The 25993-nt window shown below is 41.5% G+C and overlaps 1 protein-coding gene across 1 annotated transcript in view; it reads left to right on the top strand.

Moving 5' to 3' along the window:
• The window catches only part of LOC119655672, a 125089-nt gene that overhangs the window by 68996 nt on the left and 30100 nt on the right, over positions 1-25993 (top strand). Inside the window, exons 3-5 of the mRNA XM_038061661.1 lie at positions 1460-1603; positions 12054-12160; positions 12712-12885. Of these exons, the coding sequence (XP_037917589.1) occupies positions 1460-1603; positions 12054-12160; positions 12712-12885 (425 nt within the window). The remainder of the gene's footprint in view (positions 1-1459; positions 1604-12053; positions 12161-12711; positions 12886-25993) is intronic.

Genomic DNA, 25993 nt, shown 5'->3' with positions numbered 1-25993 from the left:
TTTGTGGTTCTGAGAGGCGGTGTTTTTGGAAGTGATAAATGAGCAAATTCTTCCGAGTAAATCTGCTTAAAAAATTCTCTCTGCCTGATTCACGGTGAATTTCACGACGTCGCGAATGCAGCTGTTAATAACCCACTCGAAAATCTTCATGCGATGAGATAACAACCGAATGTTGGGGCACACCTTAGGTAGTTATTTCGCTTTTTCGTAAAAATTTTCCGCCGTGCAAATCAGCAATTCCTTTTTAACCTGAAGACAGGCTGCATCGCCCTACAAGCGGCTTCCCTTCCCACAAAAAGGCGATTTTATATGATTTCAACCTCAATTCGAACAATCTACGTATCAAATAAATTGTGAGACGAGCTCTCATAAATTGGCTACCTATGCCGTCCTCACGACTAACATATCCATCACATCATGTTGTATCAGTTTTGTTCGAAATAGTGAAAATCCGGAGATAATTTCATCAATCATGGTTGGATGAAGCTGGGAGAAGGATGAATACTTGATAGCCATTACTTCTTTTTGGATCTTCTACTATTCATGCCCAGGGACATAACGTCTCCCGAGCCTGAGCAAAAAATGGATTATTTGATGAAATCTTTTCGAAGCGGGGCCATTACGTCTAGTGAATTTGTATAATAAAGAAGGGGCGGGGAAGAGAGCTCCAGCAATGGAAATTTTTGTTTTCGGAAATTGAGGGAAATTAAATTTTCCGGATCGGATATTGATAGAACAAATTATATTAAATTTGTCTTCGACGGTTTGTTTCTGTTGCGAAACAGTGAAAAGATTTCAAGAATTTTCGACATCTCTCTGATGTATTTACTCATTTTTAGAGAAAATGTATAAGATTTTCGGAAATAGCGTTGTTTGCGTTGCTGCTTAGTTCTTTGAGTCCTGGAAACGAGATTGCATTTCCATTTTAGATAATATCAAAGGCGAATTCTGTGATTCTGCTCCTTTGCATCGAGCGAGATAAAGTTTTTATTGGAGCTAATTCTGCTGAATAATATGACGAATATTACGAAATAATCCCGATGTTTAGGATTATTCGTGTGATCAGAAAATTACTATAATAATTTGCCCAGAAAACGCACCGAAGTAAAATCGGTATTGTTTTACGCAAACTTTCCAAAATAGAATTCTTGAGCCAGCGCTTGGAGATTTTGCAGAACCCGTGTTCATCCCATTATTGAGTTTCAACTGAACGAAATTGTAAATAATTCAGTAGTCTAATTACACTAATTAGTAGCAACAGTAAAGATATTGCGAATGATATAATATTAAATCTAAATTTGATAAGATATATTTGCACGCAGGGTAAAATCATCCCAATAAACATCTTCAGTAAAGTAATCTTCTTATCTTTTCCACATCAAAGAGATAATCCTTAAATTTCTTAGAACTTTTCCAATTAATTTCCGACAAATTCAACCAAAATTTTGCCTTCTTCCAGATAGTCGATGGCAACACAAAAACAGATGTTTCCAACAGACGTGATCCTGGAATGTTTTGTGGCGAAGCCGAACAGCCGCAAACATTTATAAGTGAAACAAGTTACGTCAAAGTTCTCTTCCACACGGATAACTTTACGGATCAGGTAATTTCCTTTAATTATATGAAATTCATTGTCGTCTAAAATTGTGTCATATTTTATACCTTTGAAATCTTACCAAGGAGTTGGTCTTTGTGTGTAAAATATTTCTGCATGTACAAGCTTAGCTTGGGTACGTCTCTAATTGAATTCGGTTAGCTGAACAAGCTCGATTAATTGATTCAAAATGGAAATGGAATGTTATCAGTCAACATCTAGGCACCAGATTTCAGAAATCTTAGTTTCGGGTGCTTTAGATACCAATTTTGGAAATCGAAATTGAACGAAGAAACTGTTCATTATTGTAAACTCACTAATTGATACAATGTTCGAAGAGTATATTCAGAATGAGCAAATACATAAATTCTTGTTTAGGATAAGTGAGGGATCCTAAGTCCACAACCACTTGTTGTTGGACCGGACCAAATGGAGAGCAACTTACTCCCACGTTTATTTGGTCCGCGGATCCCTCGTTTGGGGCATGGCACCCAAGCATTAAAAATCGTAAGACAAACGGTTTCGTCCAGGGCAGAGGCAACTCTTCAGACGCTGCCTCAACCTCTGCCCTGGGAGCAGCGTGACCGTGAGTGGCATCGGATGGAAAACGCTCCATTTATATGTTAAGGAAAACACGCCAAGGGTGCGAATTATATCCAGTGGAAACCGATAGTTTGAGCCTGAGCTGGCTAAAGCTAAATTAATTGTTTAGGATAAGTGAGGGATCCTAAGTCCACAACCACTTGTTGTTGGACCGGACCAAATGGAGAGCAACTTACTCCCACGTTTATTTGGTCCGCGGATCCCTCGTTTGGGGCATGGCACCCAAGCATTAAAAATCGTAAGACAAACGATACGATTTTTAATGCTTGGGTGCCATGCCCCAAACGAGGGATCCGCGGACCAAATAAACGTGGGAGTAAGTTGCTCTCCATTTGGTCCGGTCCAACAACAAGTGGTTGTGGACTTAGGATCCCTCACTTATCCTAAACAATTAATTTAGCTTTAGCCAGCTCAGGCTCAAACTATCGGTTTCCACTGGATATAATTCGCACCCTTGGCGTGTTTTCCTTAACATATAAATGGAGCGTTTTCCATCCGATGCCACTCACGGTCACGCTGCTCCCAGGGCAGAGGTTGAGGCAGCGTCTGAAGAGTTGCCTCTGCCCTGGACGAAACCGTTTGTCTTACGACATAAATTCTGTTTACCATCCTGAACTGAAATTTAATAATTGGAAGAAACCCTAAACGTCATTGGAAGCTAGCTATCTATTTCAGAATTAAATAATTAAATTTACTGTAGCCGCGCATAAGTATTTGGATTAGTTTTTAGTTTTTAAAATCGCTTTTATTTTTGATAAATAATACAATAATATATAGATTGGAAAAGTGAAGAAAAGAACAATCTTGTAAACTAACCAAAATTACTTAAATCTAATGGTTACTGTGGGCTTTCAAAATTGTTTGATAGCGGTTTACAGTCAGAGAAGAGAAACAGTGTTTATTGCGTTGTTGGGAAATGGTAAAAAAAACCTGGCAGAATTCTCTTGGCCTTTGTGACAAATAAAGAAATATGAAAGTAATAATAGATGTTTAATTGTTTCAAAAGATACTTTTAACTTAAATTATTGTTCTTAAAACTATCATAATTAAAACTATTTACTTTTTGCCTTATATATTTTTTCTTTTTTTATAATAACATCCATAAGAAGAAAAAGTAATAATAACAGTTGTAATATTAACAAAAAAAAAATAATAACATATGTATGTGTGTGTTACAACTGGAGGTAAAAGCAGCACCCGTTGAATATGTACATATTTACAAAGCCCCACAAAGCCACAACTGACAGAACTGAGCACGGCCGCCGCTAACTGGCAGTACCAGGATTTCTCTTAATACCAATTGCTCTCGCTCTGGAGTGTCTCAAGTCGAATTCCGGAGCCCCCACAATCAAGTTCAGGAGGTATTCTATCTTTTTGTTCGTGACCCGCCTATGTATATCACACATAACCGGGTCACCGCCAGCATCAAGAATTAGACCATTCCTGTCAAGATACACAAACGTTTTGGGAGAAATCAAGCCTCTCGTGCGAGTTTTCTCGAAATTTCCATCATTTGGGTAGAACGGCTGGGAAACCCAAGGGTTCTCGTCATACGAAACACTATATGATTCGCAATCAATCTGATGATAACTGTGTCGATTCTCGGAACAGCAGCAGCTCGTAGTTTGACGAAGCAGTCCTATTAAGCTCCATGCACGCACATGGACATTTCGTTTCAAAGACCCTTATTTTCTCCATTTGGCTAGCACTCAAATTAAACCAGATAGAACACCCGTATTTGAGCACTGGTCTAACCAAAGTAAGATAGCAAATAATCTTAATCTTTCGGCTAAGAGGAGGATAAAAGAGTCTTCGAAGAGACATAAATGCCTTGCGAGCGCTTTCTAGGGCCACTTTAACGTGCTCATTAAATTGGAGACGCTCGTCAAGACGCACACCCAGGTATGTGGAAATCTCTCCAATTCCTTTTCAAGTTTCTACTGGCGTACGCCAAGGAATTTCGAAACAGAATCGTTTCACACTTTTGCGCACTGACTTTCCTCCGCCAGCTGTTTGTGAAGAACTTAATATCATTGAACATCTTCTGAAATTCAACTTGAAGCTCAGTTACCCTCTTGTGTGCCGTGTAGGCTATCAAGTCGTCAGCAAAGGCAACGAACGACCTTTTAGGAGATCTATTAAACTCTAGTGAAGCTTCCATTCGTGATGGCAAAGCACTTGCCATACAGCGTACTACACATCACCGCTACGAGGTGGCTGAGAAACTCGTTCTTCAGGAGCCTGAAAATCAGCCGATCCAACCAGACGGTATCAAAGGATTTCTCCATGACTATAAAGCAAGCACCTACCCACTCACCATTGTTAATCCGCCAGTAAATATCAGACGTTACTTTCATTAGTGCATGTATTGTTGAATGTCCAGATCGAAATCTGGATTGCACATTCGACAATAATTCCGTCTTCCTGATATGCCCGTTCAAGGCTTTCAATACCAGAACCTCAAACAGCTTGCTGATGTTAGGCAGCGAACTCATTGGGCGATAGTTCTTAGGACTGGATATTTCCATGTTTCCATGAATCTTGAACACTTTGGCTTTCTTCCATTGCCTTGGAAAGAAGGAATTGTTCAATAAATTATTAAACAGGATGCAATAATTAGGAATGGTAATGCCTGAGGACCACGTTGAGAATTGTTTACCCTTCTAAATATAGAAGTTAACTCCACACATGAGACAAAGTAATCAAGCAGATTATCACTTCGTATGAGATCAGTCTCCAACGCAGAGCCAAACTGGAGAACTGTACTGCCGTTCAGGCTATATTTGAAATTATGGACATCTCGTTCTACAATTTCCGAAAATCATCCATCACGATGTAGTTGCTTTGCGCATCAGCAGTTACATCATTCGTGTCTATACCTGAGTCAATGAGGTGTTGTATCTCGCTATCACTGACTTTGATTCTCGGTGCAGTTACTCCTGCCTCCTTCCAGAATAACATATTTAGAGGGATCAACAAAAAGATGGCATCTGAATCGCTTAGTGAAATACCATGTAACTCTCGCCATTGGGAGTTCACTTCATTTATGTAATATTGGCGGATAAGATTCCGCGCGATCTTGAGGAGTGATTTGAACTCAACCAATATGGGATGATGATAGTCCTCATATCTCCGATAGATTTGATAACGTGAGTGAGCAGAAGGCTTTTCACTTTTTTCAACCGTTTTATGGCTGCAGTTTCATATCATATCAAGTTCTTCTGGTTGAGAAGATATTGAAGTATTTCATCATTGCTCAAGGTTCTGTTACCTGGCGCAATTGTGCTATAGTTCTTCCTATCAAAAGGTGGACATTCCTCTCGATATCCCCGAATAAACCTCTCTTGGAATTTATTCCAATCCGTTTCCAGCCTGTGGACGCCACTGTTCATCAGCAGAAGGCGAACTCTTCGTTCATTAAACAGAACCTCAATACGAATAGCGTTATGGTCGTAAGGAAGAGTCTGTAGTTTCCGTTGAGGATTCCTAATATTATATTATAGTTTAAGCGCGCGTCAGAAATGCTCAAATTCAAATAGGAATTTGCCCTAGGCCAGGTTGGACTAGCTGACCCGTATAATTCGCATTTATACTCTAGCTGGTATTGCTCTATCCAAGATTTGAGGAATATCCCTCTGGGAGTGATTGTGGCGTATGCTTAGCATTCAAATCGCCTGATATAATATAATAATTATGCAGCCTGTTCAGTTCGAGTGTCGTAAACAGAGAATGGAATTCCTCCTTGAACTTGGCTCGATTCTTTCCCTCTGCATAGACTGATAGAAAGCATAAATTCCCTCCTCTAGGCAGTGAAAACAGAATACAAGAGACTTCCATCAATTCAAAGGTTTCAAATTCAGGCCTTTTAATAAGCCTGGAACGATAATGGCGACCCACACGTATTCCGGAACCACCTCCCCCATCACAATTTTGTTTATCGTTCCTCACGAATTAAAAATCTTTGAGTGTTATCGAATGCCTCGGACTAAAGTGGGTTTCTGAAATCAAGACAACGTCAGGCTGCTGCCTGGCAGTGAAATCAAGGAGCTCCGCTCTTTGGTGGATTCCTGCGATGGAATTCACTTCAATCGCGATGATCCGGAGACCATCCAGTGGTACCGCTGTGACTGCAGACCTAGCGGCGGGCATGCTGTTTGTGTAAATATTCTATTATACTGTTTATTTTTGTATTGTGTACGTAAACGCATGCTACATGTTTTCAGACATTGTTAATATTTTATTGATGATGGTATTCGTCCCCCCACTGGCATCTTGTTGGGTCTTCTTCCTCTCCCCGTGACAATTGGTGCCGAAGGGACGGTACCGTTCAACGCCGCTGACACCTACGTCCTTTGGGCCACTCTTGGCGCCTGCTGCTTAGTGACCTTAAGATTGCGGTATGCAGGACATCCACGATACGAAGCCGGACATCTTGTCACAGGCGCATTGATATTAGAATCCACATAAGACAGATTGCGGGGCATACAAAACTGAATTAAGCGCCTGAGTTACGATCCCTGGGAGACGCATCGAATCCATTGCTGACATTGAGAAAAAAAACCCAGATGATCACAACTAGCATGAGAGAAGCTTCCAACTGGAACTCGAAATTTAGCAAAAGAGAGGAGAACGAGAAGGTTGTTTCTCAACCGAGCTCTAAAGACTGATTCAATCAGGTCCATATATTCGGATTATATACCTTATTTGTCCAGCACATGTTTATATTCCAATTAACTGGCATGATGTTAAGTTCCCACCTACACAGACGCAAAAAGCTTGCGACCAATCAATCTATCTGTCGAAAGGGCTGGAAACACTAGTAAATCCGTTATTAAAGGATACATACATCCCTTCACTGTAGGCAACATACTTACCAGAAAGGTAAATCTACGGAGACAGCATTCCATGATCTAACGGCAAAAGAAGGTGATATCTGGAATTTCCCCCCCTTACGAGCTGATAACCGGTGCTTCTCACTTTCTTAAAACCGATACCACTTAGCACATGCGTCGCTCCTTCAAAACGTCTGATGCGCTGACTCAAACATACCATTGCTGGTCTTTGTTTTTGAAGCTGTAACGAACTGAAAGATAGACTGATCCCGGCATGATCAGTCTATCTTTCAGTTCGTTACTGGACCCACCTTTTCAATTAAACGACAAGTTATCTATTTAATTAGAACTCTTCGTATTGTAAAAGCTTTCGCTATTGGTGCTCTTGTGTTGTTTGAGTAACTTCTCTTTCAAATCAAAATCACTTATAATATTGGGTTTTACTGGGCCAAGTTATTCACCATCGGAGCAACATTTGATTGATAGTTGCACCTCGATATGAGGACTTAGAACATGGTGATGTGGATATACGTTGCTATTATTAGCCCAATCATCGCATAAGCATCTGTGTTGTGACGGGGTAAACTGCGACAAAAAGTTTTTAACCTTATTCTAATGAACTAAATGCGTGGAGCAGTTCATAGACTATAAATCAGCAGTCCATATATAGTCTATGGATATTTGAAAACAGTACACTTAAAAGGCATAGAACTTTACGAGAGATCCTTGCACCCTCACACATCTTTATGAGGCGAATCAGAAGATGATTTCCTTAACCGATGTTTTAAAAACTACCTTTCGCATAAGGACGAGAAAAATCGTTCAGGAATGCAGAAATGGTTTGAAACCTATATCTAAATTAGATATGGTGGCACTGCACTAAGTAAAACTGTTACGTAGAGGGAAATTAAATCTAAGGGGCCTTAGTAGGTCCGGTTTAATTGCTGCAACACCGTGAACGAAACCAGTGGCTTATGCCATTGTCCGAAAGTGGGAACTAATTTCCATAAAACTATAAATGGCAGAGCCTAAATGTCGCAAGATACATCAAACTTTTCTTGTCGGAAATAACGAAACAAACTGCAAAGCTTCTCCTCCCGAAGGATATATATAATAATACTGCTGCCTTTCACCCCTTGTTGGGGTATAGACCGTCATCCACACCTTCAGCTCCTCACCCATGAATTCCATAGATGCTAGCACTCGTCCTCTAATGTTCTGCGCCTAGCGCCCTTGGAGCAACTCGCTCGTCGGCCATCTGAGGAGAGTAGATTCCACTGCATAACATAGCCCGCAATGTAATTGTCACCTCCCTTAAAGTGTGACCTATCCACTGCCACTTCCGTCTTCTTATCACATCGCATACGAGTGCCAAGCCCATGTGCCGACCAAGTTGTTCGTTTCAGATAGTATCAGGTCAGCGTACTCCGATGATACGGTGCAGACAGGTATTGACGATAGCTTGGAGCTTTTGAATAACATGGAGTTTACTTTCCATGTGCTACTCTCCTATAGGAACACAGAAAGAACACTAGCAAAGAACAGTCTCAACTTGATCTGTGTGTTGAGATAACTGCATTTTCAGATTTTGGACAGAGCAGCGAAAGCGGATCTAGCGCTGTTAATGAGAGGGGCGACATTTAGTTCAGCGCCACCGTCGGCAGAAACCACGGATATACAAATTGATCAACGCTTCCGAGGCTCTGCCTATTAATGCAGATAGGTAGGTTGCGATGACCCATCAGACTAAGAACCTTGGTTTTGCCGGGGTTTATCTTCAGTCCAATTCTACTTGCCTCTCTTGCCGAATCCGAAACCATTTGGTCAACGTCCATGATTCGGTGAGAGGGCAAACAGATGTGATCAGCGTAGTGGAAGTTTTTGAGCAAAGATGTCATCGTCCATTGAATTCCTATACATCCTCTCTAAATTCCGCGCACTCTTCCAAAATGATGAGATGAGTCAATACAGGAGATCCAATTGCCACATCCAGATCGCCACGACGATCGCAATATCACCTTCAGGAAGCTTCCCCTGAACCGCATTTAATTCCTCGTATAAAGCATCCTTCCCCATTATATTGAAAGTTTCCGCTGTTGCGTAACATTGTACAATTCTGATGCTCGTTAACTTGAACCGAAATCTAGCAGTTAGAAGTCTGTGAGAAACCGGCTCCAAGGTCAAGAGAGCGCACCTTGCGGTAGCCGCCAAAAGCAACCCGACACCGGATTCCCATCTGCTACCACTTGGTTTTTCAGAGTACAAAGCACATTGCCGCAAGAGGGAGAGTCCACCATCTTGCTTCGCTTAGGCCCAGCATGTCCAGTTTATATCGCTGCAATTCCCACTCGAATTGATGAAAGCGAACATTTTGAGGACCCTGGCTACCATTGTCGAGGAGCTTGCGCACATTCCAGAGATCATAGTCCGTTTTCGACAGCCAAAGGTCGCTGCTGTGAGATCAGTCCCATTCCGAGGCGCTGTTGACGTTTCGGTGGCAGTAGAGTTTCAAAATTTGCAACTTGCTAGCCTATGAATTTCTATCCCTTTTAGTCACCTTTTACCACAAACTGGGAAGGCTATGAGTATATTCTTAAGCCTCAACTCACAGGGCGAGGAGATTTGCAGAAGTGTTTTGTGTTCAGAATAGGAACTCTACAATATGATGCGCATCCATGTGGCAATAAGGAGCCAAAACCCGGGGAGCATTTCCTGTATGAGACCCCTTCTTTTGGATGCATCAGGCATCAGAATTTTGGTGCTTTGTTCTCCAGCTGCAAAAGCTAGTTTCATGTCTAAATATTTTAGGCTACACCTCTCCCTCGCCTCATACACACACACAAAAATTAACAAAAGGAAGGTCGTTGTCTCAGAGAGCGTTGTCTGATTTCTAGAACTTAGACGATTGGAACCCCCTTCGTCTTCAGTTTCAAACTGATTTCGAGGCACCTTTTGGCTTGTTGACATAGCGTGAAATATAAGCAAAACTGTTTCCGGCTATTTTCAGCTATCGGTGGACGATGGTTTAGAATACCCCACCTGTGCTAGTAAAGCCCTACCAAGAAATGTACGTATCCAACCTAGTTAAGCGGGAGATGCAATCTTTTACCGCATCCATATCAAAGGTATCTTTGGGTTGGCTTGCAACAGGTTGAAAACTAGAAGCTCAGTGTGAAAGGTTTTTGTGTATTTTTGATATAATATACCATTTGTACCTGACCCGTTTTCTTTTTCTTCTTTTTATTTAGCCTTTGTTCCGTCCTTAGGCGGGATCCGCTAGTCGTGATCAGTTTCGCCACTTTATTTTATCAGAGGTCTGATCTGGATGTAGTCGTGAGGCCAAATCACTATCTAGCGTATTAGCCACCGTTGTTTCGGCCGGCCTTTTGGTCGCTTACCATCGACTTCGATGTTCGGTTGAATCTTGGCGAATTTTCTTTAGCGTGAATTACATTAATTAATCGATGCAACCCCATATCGATGGCATTTCGAATGTGATCAATATTCATCTCCATTACCGCAAGATACCGTTTATTGTCCTTTATAGTCGGCCAACACTCAGAACCATAAAGGGCGACGGGACGGGCAACATTGCGATAAGTTTATTTGTACCTAACTCGAAATGTATGTTACTATATTATATCCTCATGGTCAAAGCTCTTACTATGCAAGATCCTAAATTTTGGTTCCTCATCACGTAAAATTGCAAACTCTTAGTTGCATTCAAGAGGAGGATCCAACAGAGAATCTTCGTCCACCTACTGGAGGATAGACAACTTGACACCTGTATAACGATGAAGTTGTTGGGCCATATTGTGACTATTCAAGATCGGTTTGAATAAACGAAGAAGATCATACTCGGAAGATTGTAATTTTTGTTACTTCCAGTGTAATTTAACGATACAAATCGATTGATTTTACCTTTAGTAAGTGAAGTCCTTGAATGAAAATAAAACTCCTTGCATCTAGTTGGACTATTATTCAAATAGAAATTCTTGTCTAAAATCAAATTCCTCTACACGTGTTTAATAAATATACGTATGAGGATAGGCAAACATTTCTCATACTAAACATACTCGTATTGTATTATAGTATTTTGTTTTCCTTGGGGCATTTGTTGTTTTTTTTTAGCTTGATTTACTTTGACTTGTTATTAACAGAGTTCAGGGGAGACGAATATAGGAGAGCTGCACATCATCCCCAGTTGCAGCGAGCAAGTAAAGTTCATGTAACTCTACGGCTAAGAGTTTCCTGGTAGTTCCTCCACAGCAGAGTCCTTTATAAGCGAATACTCTATTTGTGCTGTCTCAATCATTCGAATTGAATAGTATTACTTTCTATTTGCTTCCAACGTTATTTCACTGAAACTTTGTTCAGTGCTACATATGGAAAATTATTCCTCCCACATTTGGTTTCGTCCTTGCCATAGCTAAATGTATGTATATGCATAAAGTAGATACATGCGGACTGCTCACATACTAGTTACAACCGCACAAACTTCCAAAGAAACATTCTCCGTCGTGATTTATTGATCCCTGAAGGACTTCCAGTCGACGACAAACCAAAGAATGAACTTTGTTCTCAATTTTTCCTCTCCGCCATTTTTTGCCTCGTTTTATATATTGAAATACTTGAAGCTGTTTTTGCAAAAGTTTGAGATATGCATTTCGTTAGAGAATTTTTGATGAAAAAGCAAATAGACTGGAGTAACTATTCTCCGTCAGTGGGAAGTGGATTAGTTTACATTTGTTCGGAAAGTGATGACAAGGGCATTGGGAAAATTCCGTAGAACGTCTTGGCATATGCTAGGAACTTTTTAAATTTTAAACTTTCTGCAGCCGGCCGGAACGGAAATCTTGGTCGGAATAGAAGGCATGCCCCCTTGTGAGTTGAAACCGTTCGACACATCCCAAATAGCACTCGCAAATTGAACATGAAAAATAAATACCATTATTTGATTGACTCACAGAGAAAGTTGAGCAAAAGTAAATTGACCTGAATTTTTGATTTTCATTTCATTTCAGACATATTTCGCATTCGACACGAGGGCAGAACAACAAATGGAAGTTTATTTGCGATATGGCCAGCATCCGGAACTGTATCCGAATCGTCGTGGTGAATTTGTTCAGGGGTAAGTTTTCCAACCCTCCGATTTACTTTCGAAACAGACCTACAGTTTTGTGGCTTATAGTCGTCGGTAGTTCGTTCCCAGCCATTCAGACTTGCTTTAAATTTTTTATAGCGGAATCCATGGAGCCTCGACGTTCAAGTTGGCTCTCCTTACTGAGCTGAAAGTGGGTTTCTAAGAAGACTGTCCCTCTATAATAATTCTGATACGCATGATGACATTTTTTATTGCTATCTGTGGTAGTATGATTAGGGATCAATGAGCATTTGGTTCGACTGAGGTTCATTTTAAGTTCTCCAGCATTTAGAACTATTCAGCTTACTCCTTCCTGCACAGATCAATGCGAAGAGCAATCATTTAAATAACCAGACGTGAGTAAACTTTCAGAGTCATTCGAAACCCACGTCTACCATTCAGTTCTCTACGTGAATTTTCACTCCCGGTCAATAATTAAATTTGTCAATGAAATATCCTAACAGTTGCATTTCAACATCCCAAATTCTATTTCTAGTCTAACAGGGCAATTTATTGATTTTTCGCCTTCCATATTTCAGATCGTATTGCGAACGAGAGTTTCGTGATTGCCGCCTGCAAACCTGTTACGTACAATCACCAGCCTATCCAGGACTTTATCCGAGAGCTTTAAATTGTCGTTACAAACTCCATACGAGACAGCCATATATCAAACTTTATCTGCAGAATGAACAGTTTGCTGTTGATGGTCAACGGTAAGTATGACTGGGAACAGTCGGGTTCAGCCGAGTTGGGTAAATTGTTTTCCTACCGTGATGCTAGGAAATATTTGCACGAAGGATTATCTAGTTGTTGAATTGTTTCCTGGCAGATAGTAGTGTTCTTTACATATCTAGGTAAATTCAAAATGGCTATCCTATTTGGATTGATTTCCTGAAAAGGTTATATTTGAGTTTTGGTTCGGAATTCCATTCTAGTTGACTAAATAGAAATTAATGACGAATTGGATTCGACTTTGTATTTGAAAAGGAGTTACTTACTCATTATCATCATCAACGGCGCAAAAACCAGTGTCCAGTCCAAGAGATAAGGGGTATAAAACTACAGATATCTCCGTTTTACGCCGAGGTCCACCAATTCGATCCCTAACAGCCGTCTGATCTTTTGGTCCACGCCATCGCTTCATCTTAGGCAGAGTCTGCCATGTCTTCTTTTTCTACGGTAGATACTACCCTTACAAACTTTTCGGGTTGAATCATGTTCACCCATACGGCTTAATTGACCCACCTACAGCAATGTATTGAGCCGGATTTTACTTTATCCACAAGGAGATGGTCGTTGTATGGTTCATAAATTTTACCTTTATGTAGATTACGGAACTTTCCACCCTTCTTTAGGAGGCCGAAAATTCTTTAGAGGTTTCTTTCCTTGAATAGGCTAAGAATTCGCAATTTTTTTTATAAAACAACGAATCTCCTAGGAATTTGGAAACTGGCAAGATCATTATCGTACAATAAGAGCTTTGATCCTATGGTGAGGCGCTTTATGTGGAATGGTCTACAAAGACCTAAAATAGGCTTCGTTGGTTGCTAACAATCATAGGTGGATTTCGTCGTCGTCAGCTGTTATCGGTTGTGATTTTCGAGCCTAGATTTGGGTTTATGAGTTCATTATATCTATAATATTTTGGTGCAGTTTTCCTTTAATATGTAATTCTACTACGTTCTCGGTTGGTCATTAAAGATAATCTTAGTACAAAGAGCATCAGCATTGACGGCACTATTTGTAATACAAAGATGAAACCGAATATAGTTTTTGAACTCCTTCATTAAAGCGCTTTTGCTGTACACTATACTAATATAAAATTATACTAAGATCAACGATGTGATAACTCTGTTTAGTTTCATGTCATCGATAGAGGTACATATGGTGAATTGTAATTAATTTCTTACCGGAGAAACTTACCGTATTGGATTTATTAGCATTCAGGTGGAAATTATTACACATAAACCAAAGCTCCAGATATTTTTTTTCGAGTATTGCAAGTGAATGTGTTTACGGACGGAGTGTTGGACTCCCGCAACGGTACGCCCGCGGACTACCAACTAAATATTTCCCGTCATCAGAGAACTAGCTTACAATCGTTTCACAACATTACTTCGGGCAATCTTTTCCGATCCGCCTGGCTAGGGAGCCTTGAAGCAAAAGAACTCCTTTCACCAACGGGAGGGGCAAGGAGGTTAGTTTAAGGAACCCCTTACCATCCACTGTCTCCAACAATCGAGGTCCCTCCTTCGCAATAAGAAGAACCCGAACGCAATGCGCAACACGACTCCACTTGTCAGCATTCCACAGCATCTCATTTAGAACGTTGTCTGGAGAGAGCTGCTCTATGTTTGCATAAAGTTGCTGACGAGACCCATCCCATCTTCCACAAAAAAGAAAACTATGATCGCTGTCGTCCGCCACCCCATTGCAGAACATACAATCAGTCCTTCGTGCCTTTCCAATTTTGGGCAAGCAGGATGGAAGCCTCCATGCTCACTTAGAAGCTATATAAGGAAATAGCCAATCTTATCATGTTTTCAGTCACGGATCTTAATTACTGTTCAGCCGCGCGGCCCATCTGCCTCTTGACTTAATTTACCAAGGCAGTTGCCAATCCGTTTGTGCTTTGATTTGCTAAAAGAAACTCATCAGCAAGTCGAACGTTAAACCGTTGGTTTTGATTTCTATAGTCAACTCACCGCTCGATATCGGACGCAGGGTTGGATTTCTTGTTCTGGTCAAAGCTGTTTCCGTTTAATTCCAACACAAGGCTGAAACCATGAGCAGTAATCCATCCGCTTACCTGTCGCATCAATATACCGAGTCTGCTTTGCGCCTCTTCAACAGTGCGCCCACCAAAAAGTGCCGCAACGTCGTCTGCATAACCGACCAGGCGCGATTTTCTGACATGCCAACCGTTAGCAGGCTATCATAGAAAGCGTTCCAGAGATCTGCCTCTAGGATGAACTTCTGGAGCACTTTCTCGGCGACAGTGATCGGTATACAGACGGCAGCTCAGGGTCTCCTTTTCCTCTGCTAATCAGTGCGAGCCTTGCCACTTTCGATCAACAATTACATTTGTGTGGTTTTATGTGAATACCTGTCGAGTTGATATAGCCGCACGGCCTTCATAAGAAACGGATTGATTTTGTGAACACAATCAGAGCCCCGTTGAGACAAACACGATGACATCAGTTTATACTGAGTGCATGAATCAATTTATTTATACTGGCGGTTGCAAGACCTACTTAATCTGTACCAAACTAAGGAATACAGCACTCGTGTTGAAACGCAATACCATGCCGAGGCCCGAAGATCTCTGTTAGCTTGAACGTAACCACAATCCTCATGAAACTTTCACCAGGAGACCGACCGTTATAACCGTGCTGAACGCATATGAGACAGAAATCCTTTTGAGGCATGTGAATTCACCGGCCATCCCGGTTCCCATGGTACCAGTATACCTTATTACCCGTTTCGTGACCTATTGCCACTTCAGGTGAGTCCCCGTGCAGACTCGGTTCTGATCGCCCTGATTAGGCCTTTGGCGCATTTGTCTACTGCATCATTGCCAGGGTACCATATTGGATACAGCGTATCCTGATGTCACCACGTTTCTCCTCGCCACTTGGTTTTGGTCCGGACGAAAAGGCTGCTGCCCTGTCTTCATCGCCGGCTCCTCAGAGCACCACCTTGGATGGACAAGGAAAAATTCCCTCCTTCAGGTAAGCGTCAAACGGACGGAGTAGCAAGTCGTATATATTTCCGCCGTGATAGCATCAGGATCTGGCGCCTTTTTATTTCTCATAATGAAAACTGTCTCTTCTCTTTCATGTTTGAAAGTGAGCAGTCCTTGATGTCTTCGGCCCTGCCATCAACCCGTACGGGATGCCTAGAGAATAATCCCCGTACAATGCGTCCCAAATATGCAGCGTTTCCGCAAAGCCCCGATTTTCCGGATGACCGGTTTATAACCGAGTCTCCAAGAATTCCCACTCACCTCGCTAACTAGGTTCTGCCCACACCGAGCTTTGCTTTTTTATCGCGATGCGAAGTATTCTTTTACTGGATCTGTACTCTGCCTTTGTGGTGCATGCCTCCTCCCGGACGTGTAAACTTTCTGCCAAATGGACGAGCTTATAGCAGGAATAAGGTAAATGCTAAAAATTTTATTTCTAAACACCGGCTCGAACCTGAAATTAAATGCTGTCCTGAACGGCAGCGGTACCCGATAAGTAGTCGGAACCTAATTCCGGTATTGCTCGCTGATTAGCATCGCAGTGAAGTGCGGCAGCAACTGATCTGCGGTTACACTGCATGTTAGCTTGTAGGACGTTGATCATGCTAACCGCGTTCTAGGCCTTTGCGCTCTGAAGACTAGACTCCGCTCTGAACCCGCAGTGTGTACAACGCTTTCACCAGACGTAACGATCCTTGTAAAGACCTACCTTACCTCATGCTGTTCTCATTTCGAGTCCCATGCACATTCCTGACGTGTGTCCATAGTCCAGAGACCTGTAACACTTGGCGGGGTTATCCGCATTCGTACCCTGGATACTACCCAACCAGTTTTTATTTTCCCGCTGTTAAGAAGCTTTCTCGCGGCTTGCACCACAGTGAGTTTTTGGCCCCAATCTATCCGGCAATTGTCACCTCTGAACAATCACGCTTGATGGCCTCCTCCACTTCGACATTTTCTGTGAGGAACTCAAGATTTCGAATTTCTAAAGACCACATAGCCTCTAGACTACAAATGAGAGCCTACCCCCAGCAGCCCCTTCACGGCTTCGCAGTACGTAATCATGCTCAAAACGCTTCTGCTTCGTTATCTTCAGGCGTGACAGATTTCACTGACAAATTCAGTCAATATCTTGGTTTCTGTCGGTTTAATGGGGTAAGCTGACGGTCTAGTGCTTCTTCGTTTCCTCGTCTTTTCTGTTAGTGATTTACTATTCGTGATCTCTTTGGCTTTGGACAGGCGGTTTTTTGACCGCTCAATGTGTTGTTTCCTTCTGTCCTTTTTTGCCTAATTTTTTTGGGCACTGGAAACGCTTTGGATAAAGTCTGATAGACGTCACAAATACCGCCATGTCAAAGCTAGGCTCACATCCCCTTCTCTAGGTCGGCAACGATTTTTCGACAGTTCTAAGGACTCCCAGTGTGTCCCGACGTTCATGGCGTGGTTCACTCTTCATCGAAAGGCTTTCTCAAAAGTACGACTCACGACGCGGGTATACTACCAGCTAGGATGTCAGAACTACTTACTGGGGCACCTTGGGAAAGTCAACTTGAAGATGTCCCCCCTGAACTATGCACTGCGTCAAAAATAGGGAGGGTTTGGATTTGCCTGTCGCTTAACATTTGAATAATATTTTTAGCGGTATTTAACGGTGAATTTTCTGGAAATCGGATCCTCGTTAATGTTGTAGCCGCTAGGTTTGTGGAACTATTTCCATTGTTTCCTTAGCTGTCTTAAATTACTATCCAATCAGCGTTTTGACTGTCAATTCCATTTCATTATTTTCGGTAATAGTAATTGTTAACAACGTGGCAGATTATCTTTTAAAATAATGCTACGGAAAAATTTTGAAACGCTCTTATAGTCAATATTTAAAAAGTCAGATACAATTACGAATAGATAGAGGGAGGATCCCTGAAGAGTGAAGCAGTTTGTACATCTCGGATTGTACTTCTCGTTATATCAACATTATCAGTGCAGAGCAGCTGCCAGATGAACTTGAAAAGAAATGCATCTCTTGTGTTTCAATTGGCGTTGTGGATCAACTTTTTTAAAGGTTAAAAACAACGCCTTATAAAGCATCCCATTGGTCAGATCGTTGATGATGATGGCCTCCCACATTACTCATTATTAATAATTTTGTCGGAATACCGAATTCCACAATTTTCATCCTTATTGTTACCCTACTATGTTATCATAAGCACTCTTACAGTTGACGAAATTTAGTCGCCATACAGAGTGCCCGCATGGCAGTGTATAGTTTAACCCTAGCTATACTATTATAAGCGGTAATGAATTCGGCGAAAGTGGCAATATTCCAACAGTTTTTCCATCGCTTGTTGTAGAAAAAAATCTGTTGCTGGTTTCCCAGGAGTGAAGCGTTTTTGGTATAGGTCAATGATTTTCTGGCCGTATGGGACAATTCGTGCAAGCAAGATAGCGGATAATGTCTTATAGATGGTACTCAGCAATGTCATATCTCTACAACTCTACAATTGCTGCTCACACTGTGTAATTTTCCACGGTTTATATATGGGACCGATGCTTCGTTTTTCGTGTTAAACCTTGAGCATAAGTTGATGAACTGCTCTGTGCTCTGGTCAACTTTCTTTTTAACCAATTCGACTGTATTTCCATCGGCTCATGACGACTTGCTCGCTTGCCACGCTTGGTGGTGGCCACATTTGTCCATCCTCTTCAGTAGGCGGAATCTTCAACTGGCCGGTCTTCTGGTTATTGGGTCGTTTAGTAATATACTCAAAGCATATCCCCAATATAACCACACGGTTGGAAATCGTCTGGTGAAGATGTTCCATGTATGTTTCAAGTTGACAGACCGATCGGTTCTCCCAGGCTCTCTGTTTCTGTTTGTCGTAAGTCTTTGTAGATAACCGTATTCTTTGAGATTGCTGCATTGCCCAGTATACAGGATTCTAAGGTTCCATTGTTAGTTTAGTTTAATTTAATGTGAGGAGCCAAAGCTCCCAGGATTCAATACTTATACTATCACCGTAAATTGCCTATTCAATGGTTTCCCGCCTTTGACGTTTGAATGCTTTTGCGAATCTGAGAACATTCTCCAGACCTCCCTCCATTTTTATCGCAAGCATTCGTTTACTACCAATGAAATGGCACATATCTCTGTCTGGAATATGGTCATCATTTCTCTGAGGGGTCGCACCAAATCCATAATCGGATTATCTGAGAACATGCTGCGGGATCAGTAATCCCGAAACACTTCTTCTCTCTTTTGGTGATTACGACAGTGTATGTCTTCTCAAAGACGAATCTGGAAACCATATGGTCGACCGACATCAGAGCTACCGAATGTTTGTCAAGGAATTTCCAGATAGACGCAGGACCGTATGATTGACCTGCTTTCTGTTTCACCTCCAAATGAATGGCGGGTAGATTTGAGATAGCTTTGAGTGTCCCGATCGGTCTAGTACTCATTGCTCCAGTAATACTTATGCAACCGAGCCTTTGAATCTGCGTTAGCAGTTTTTTGCTGTTAGCCGACCAACAGACAATACATGCGTACAACAAAAAGGGTTTTATTACGGACGTATACATCTAATGAATACGTTGAGGTGAAACTGCCCAGGTCTTACCTCAGTCGCGCAGCACGAGAGCAATCTGCAGGATTTCTGATATTGTTCCTGGATATGGCGCTTCCACGTTAGCTTGCAGTCGAGTTGTACTCTTAAATACTTGACTGTTTGTATCAGCTGGATTTCCGTGTCTTCGTGAACCATGAGTCCGCTGCGGAGGCCTGAACTGTGGATTACTTGCAGAGGTTGAATTAAAGCGGCCACATACTATCTCTGTAAACTTGCCGATAATTATTACGGCTGGCATTGCTAGCTTGCAGTCAGCATCGAACCGGCGGCTTACCTACATCAACTAGCAGCCGACATTCATTGGAACTCGTAATATAACAAATCAATTACTAGAAGTCAAGAATCTTTATTCGTTTTGAGAATGATGGGGTCCTATGTCCGCATCAACTTAATGCTGGATCGGACCAAACGGGGAGCAACTTACTCCCTCTTTCCTGGTCCACGGACCCTTCGCTTAGGGCTTGCACCCAAACTTTTAAAAAAAGTCAGGCGACGACGGCTTTACGGTTTCTTACCAGGGCAGAGGCAAATCTTCAGACGCTGCCTCACCTCTGCATTGGGAGCAGCGTGACCGTAGCGGCTCGCAGATGTTGAATGCTCCCTTATATAACTCGTAGAACACGACATGCCTATGAATTATATTGAGCGCAAATCCGCCTTATTGACCAGAGCTTGGCCAGAGCTGAAATTTCGTTTCCGGTCCAGCATTAAGTTGATGCGGACTAAGGACCCCATCATTCTCAAAACGAATATTACATCACTTTGTGATGCGGTAATGCTAAGTTATGTGGTAACGCTAGGTAATGTTGTAATGTTTGGTGATGTTATATTGTTTGGTGATGTTGCAATGTTTGGATCGCGCTTGGTGATGATAATATGATATCACACTTTAAGGTGATATCACTTTTGTAATCCAAACATCAGTTACCATCTTTAGTTCAAATGACTAACAGCATTAAGGGCGCTCTGACGTATGTATCGATTGAACTATTCTATTACTTGTCCTACTTCTCGCAAAAAACTTTATCTGATTCGGATGCCGAATGAAATTTTCTCACTTGGGAATAGCATCGTACTGTGACTAAATATAATACGGCAACGCTAAGTATAATAAGTCATGGCAACCAAGCATCAATGTCTCCACAAAATACGAATATTCAACAGAGCCTCGAAAGAGGGAGATCCCACGACTACAATCTCATCATCATCATCAACGGCGCAGCAACCCGTATCCGGTCTAGGCCTGCCTTAATAAGGAACTCCAGACATCCCGGTTTTGCGCCGAGGTCCACCAATTCGATATCCCTAGAAGCTGCCTGGGTCCTGACCTACGTCATCGTTTCATCTCCGGCAGGGTCTGCCTCGTCTTCTTTTTGTACCATAGATATTGCCCTTATAGACTTTCCGGGCTGGGTCATCCTCATCCATACAGATTAAGTGATCCGCCCACCGTAACCTATTGAGCCAGATTTCATCCACAACTTGACGGTCATGGTATCGCTCATATATTTCGTATTATGTATGCTACGGAATCGTCTATCCTCATGTAGGGGGCCAAAAATTCGTCTCTCGAACAACTACAACCTTACGCCACCGAAAATGATGATGATCGATTTTTCAATGGTCGCGCGCTAATCGATAAAGGTATCGGGGACCCATGAAATGATCACTTTGTCCAACTTGAGCGAGAATTCCGCCGATATAAGCTAGACTTGCTGAGCCTAACGAAGCGAGATTGTTGGAGAATACTCTTCTCCCTACAGTATTATGTGTTGCGCCTGGTGTGCCTGCATTGACAGAATTCATATCCGAACAAATATACAAATTCTGATTTTCCTTTTATGTCAATGATGGTCCGTTTATTTTCCGTATACGTATTTCGGTAGCCACTTACTGCCTTCTTCAGCGGGGTTGCGATGAAGTTCCACCACTTGTTAGCCTGCGAAGAGAAACGAAATCATCGTTGTTATGAACGCACTCAAACGTAGTAAAGCCATCAGTTTTAACGGTCCCAGGCGCTTATTATTGGTGTAGCTCCTTCAGACCCTGTAGATTTGGTACTTGTGCTCGCACCTGCGTCATAAGGGCTTTGTGTCCGGATTGCCCAGTGGTTAGAGGATAAAGTTTTCGTAAGGAAGTCGCGGTTGAAATCTCACTGACGGCAGTGGGATTTGTATTGCGATTTGACATCGAATACAGGCGACTCAGCTGTGAATGAGTACCTGGGTCAAATCCGGGTAACAATCTCGGGCAAGCGCAATGCTGAGCACATTGCCTCCTACAGGGTACTGTAATCCTGTAGTGTACCGTTACGGTCTTGAATGCAGTACCCTAACACACTTGAAAGCCCTGATCCAATTGGATTGTTGCGCCAACGATTATTATAATTTATTATTAGGGCTTTTAGCGAAAACACAGCAGTATATCTTTTGTGATTAATTTTTGGCTTTCTTCAGGATGGACGATTTCGTAGCTGATATAAGGAAAAAATCCTTGAACGATATCGCAACCGTTTTGTAATTGATGAAATTCAGCTCAATGATGGGAAAAGATGGCTTAACTAACCTTGCCATTAGGGATGTTGAATTTGTAGGCCTTGGTACAATGTTTGGATATTTGGCGTTCCTAACTAACTAACTCTACAACCACTTCCACCCTGTAATTAACATATCATATCTATGTTTATCTTTCTGGTATTGTAACCAGAGTAGGGGGGTACACAAATATATAAATTCGTTCGTTCGTAAGTTCGAGATCTTAAATACTCTTTTCATTGATGCCAAAAGTAAAGCTTTGCGGAGCAATATGTTGCTCTGCTGATAGCTTAGCTTCTTCGTAATATTTCTCCGGTGTATGTAGTACTCCAAACACACAGAGGTAAATTGGCAGCCCCATCTGCACATCTAAAAAGGTGCTTAGTTCCGTCATTTTTGCCGTCCCAAAGTGATAAGTGATTCAGGAAGTGAGGAAAAGAAGGTAATTTCGTCAAGAGTTGCCCCGGAAGTCAAGTGTATAGATCGACAGAATGTATGGAAAACAAGCTAGAATACAGTAGTGAGCTGAACGATACAGTGAAACGAGGTTGACAAAAATAAATGTCATCCACTACGACAAATGCGGTGGTCGCATTACCCCGGGTTTAAACCCTGGTCTTCATGGGTGTTTGTGTATATCTTTGGACTGTCTTACTAATTTGGGCTTATAACTTGCACTGCATTGAGTGTGACGCTGAAACGTCATCTTCTTGAAAACTGAGACTAAGTGAATGCGCTATACTCCACAAAGAAGGGAACAGGAGGCATAATGCGAAATAGTTCAGAGCTTCCTCTCACAAATGATCCGAATGTAGTTGCATGTAGATGAACGTCAAACTAGGCGTCTAATCCAATTCTAAACATTTGCGGAGCAGAACATTGTACTGACCAATGATAGATAAAGGGCTAAGCTCGATTGTCAACTCATGCACATCTCAGCATCCCATTGTTAAATGGTAAAATATGATAAATAATTGACACTAGATGCAGTGAAACTACCAGGCGATGTTCATTAAGATTGGAAACACCAGTAGTGACAGTCAAAAGCGCTGCAGAAATAAAATGTCGGACGGTTCCACTGGGTATCTTCTCACTCTCCGGGATCATAAAAAACAAATTGTGGAGCTGGAGGGATCTGCGAAGTACTGGGCATAAAATGACTTTAGGATTGGGCAAAATTCAGAGCAAAGCTGTCAAATGGGGTGTTGAGACCAGGAACTACCGTTTCAATTCGCATGTGGTTAGGCAGAAGTAATATATAATTATATTACCGAAACAACTAAAACCGCTCAGCGTACTCCCTTCATATTGTCGTATATTTAGGGAATATGATCCACAACAGGCAGATCCTCTTCAAAGAGTTGATGAGTATTCTATCAGAGGAACAATATGGGTTTTGACAAGCTCGCGCTACTGTCCAATATTACAGCAGTGATCATGGGTCTAGATTAAGATCTGATAGCCTTTGGCAATCGATGTATGTGGGGAGTAGGAAATACGAAGAAATGCTTCAATTTGGCCAACTAGGCTTATATTAAGGACATTTTAGCCAAACTGGGTATCGCTGGCTACTTAGTTCATCCCACTTTTCGTAGATGTTTCTCTGGCCCGAAATAGATGACGGACCGAAAAGTTGTATAATGACACCAGCTCTTTCCTAAAGTTTTGTTTTGATACGCTGTTGCGGAAGTGCTTGACTTTTGTCTGCAAGAGAAAGCACATTGATTGGTTGGGCAGATAATCAGGCTGCGCTTAAATTGCGAAGTTCGAGGGTCGACGTTATTCTTTCATGCAAATCATCGGTTCAAATGATGACAGAGAGTCTGGCGGACGGAAGCAGTAGTCATTATCAACGGAGATAGGAAAAGTAGAACTGATTATCCAGATTGGTAGTCATCAACTTGTCTTAAAATTGATCATTCGATACGTGGAGTTACTAATTGATGCCAAATTCCGCTTTAGTGGGTTCTTGAACTATGCATCAAAGGAAACACTAGAAATCAAATGAAAGTATAGATACACAGCATTTATTGCAGTGGTAATAAAATCCATCCTGCAATAGACGAGTCTCATTTGGGCAAGAGCAGTCGACAACGCTATGAACCGAAAGGGGGTAAGCAACGTATTAAAGACAGAATCGGTTGAATGATCCTTTTAGAAATTCTAACGGATGAAATGTAGTGTCTCTATCAGAAAATACGAAGTGGTAACTGAGCAAATATGGAACTTTTCAAATTAAGTTAATAATAGTATATTACCATATTTTTGGGGAAATTGAGTAAAACGCCCCTTAAATTTATCCCAGAGTTATAAAAGTTGGTAATAGTATAAATATATATTATATATATTATCTCCAAGTTTGATCAAAATCATACTATTACCAACAAAGTTACAGTAACTCAAAGTTGACTTTACCGTGTAAATTTACTGCAGCTAAATATCAATACCATACTAAAGTGGGAAGTTAGACATGCTAAATGCATACACGTAACGCGCTACGTACTAATGGGATAGTTCTACACTCAAATATACTCACAGAAGAAGCAAACAAAACCTCTCATACCTGAAGCGCCCGACTTGTTTAACTTTTTTAAGGTTTTGTGTAAAACAAAATCTTATTAAAATCGGTTTACTGTGTGTCTGTCGGTCACACGCATTGTAGCAGCGATTGACACCAAATGTGGTGGAAAGGTGGGAACTGAGAACGCTCACGCATGCAGTGAGTTACATCCTTTTACGTCGAATTTATGGGGGTTCCCATATATGCAAAAGGGGGGTGTAAATTTTTTTTGACCAAATATAGTCGTGTGGGTTATCAAATGAAAGGTCTCGGTTAGTACTTTCCAAAGCTGCTTTTAATTTTGACATTTGTTGGAAAGGCGGGGAGTTCGGCGGGTCGAAATTGATCATTTATTTAACGGGGCCATTCTCAGAAATTGCACAAACAAAAAATCTGAAAAAAATCAAGAGGCCGCCACTATATAGTGGCTAGACTCCAAAATACCTTCCGTATCGATATCCCTTCAAATAAAGTTAATAATAGTAATTTACTATAATATTCAGCAATTGGGTGCAGATCCCCCTTAAGTTCATCCTAGGTCACCGAATATACGAGCTTGATCCTACCAGGTTTAGTGAAAATCGCACTATTACTAACAAAGTAAAATCGCACTATCACTAACAAAGTAATAATAGGTGAAAGTTGTCATTTCTTTGGCAATTCAAGATTTTGAATGTGAATATCACCCGAAAATGAATATTCTCACAGAATGCGTATATCACGTGTTACGTACTAACGGGACAAATTCACACTCAAATGTCTTTATAAAAGAAATACACAAAACCTTTCATACCTGAAGCGTCCAGCTTCCGGTTTCTCGACTTGTTTACTTATTTGTGTATCTGTATAAATTCCGTAGCCTACATAACGTCGAAATCTATGAGCGATACCATGACCGTCAAGTTGTGGATAAAATCCGGTTCAATAGGTTACGGTGAGCGGGTCAGTTAATCCGTATGGATGAGAACGATCCAGCCCGGAAGGTCTATAAGGGCAATATCTATGGTAGGAAAAGAAGACGAGGCAGACCCTGCCTGAGATAGAGCGATGGCGTAGGTCAGGACGGCAGGCTTAGACCGGATACCGGTTGTTGCGCCGTTGATGATGATGATGTATGAATTGCTCGAGACAGATATTTGTATGCGTATAAATGTGCTAATTATGATAAGTCTGCGGGTAGTGACCAATATGATAGATGTGCACACACGTTAGAACCAGTGGTATTTATGTTATAATAAGTAAATATATATATGCTTTTCTGCACGGAGCGAAGTGGAAATCCGCGAAGATGCGTTAGATCAATTTGTATAGGCAACATTTTTTTATCTATGAGTGCCACAAAATCTATGTCATAATCTCATC

Source organism: Hermetia illucens, chromosome 4, assembly GCF_905115235.1.
Source record: "Hermetia illucens chromosome 4, iHerIll2.2.curated.20191125, whole genome shotgun sequence".
NCBI classification, from domain to species: domain Eukaryota; kingdom Metazoa; phylum Arthropoda; class Insecta; order Diptera; family Stratiomyidae; genus Hermetia; species Hermetia illucens.
Note: the sequence above shows the minus strand (reverse complement) of the source record. Positions and strands in the feature narration are given on the sequence as shown.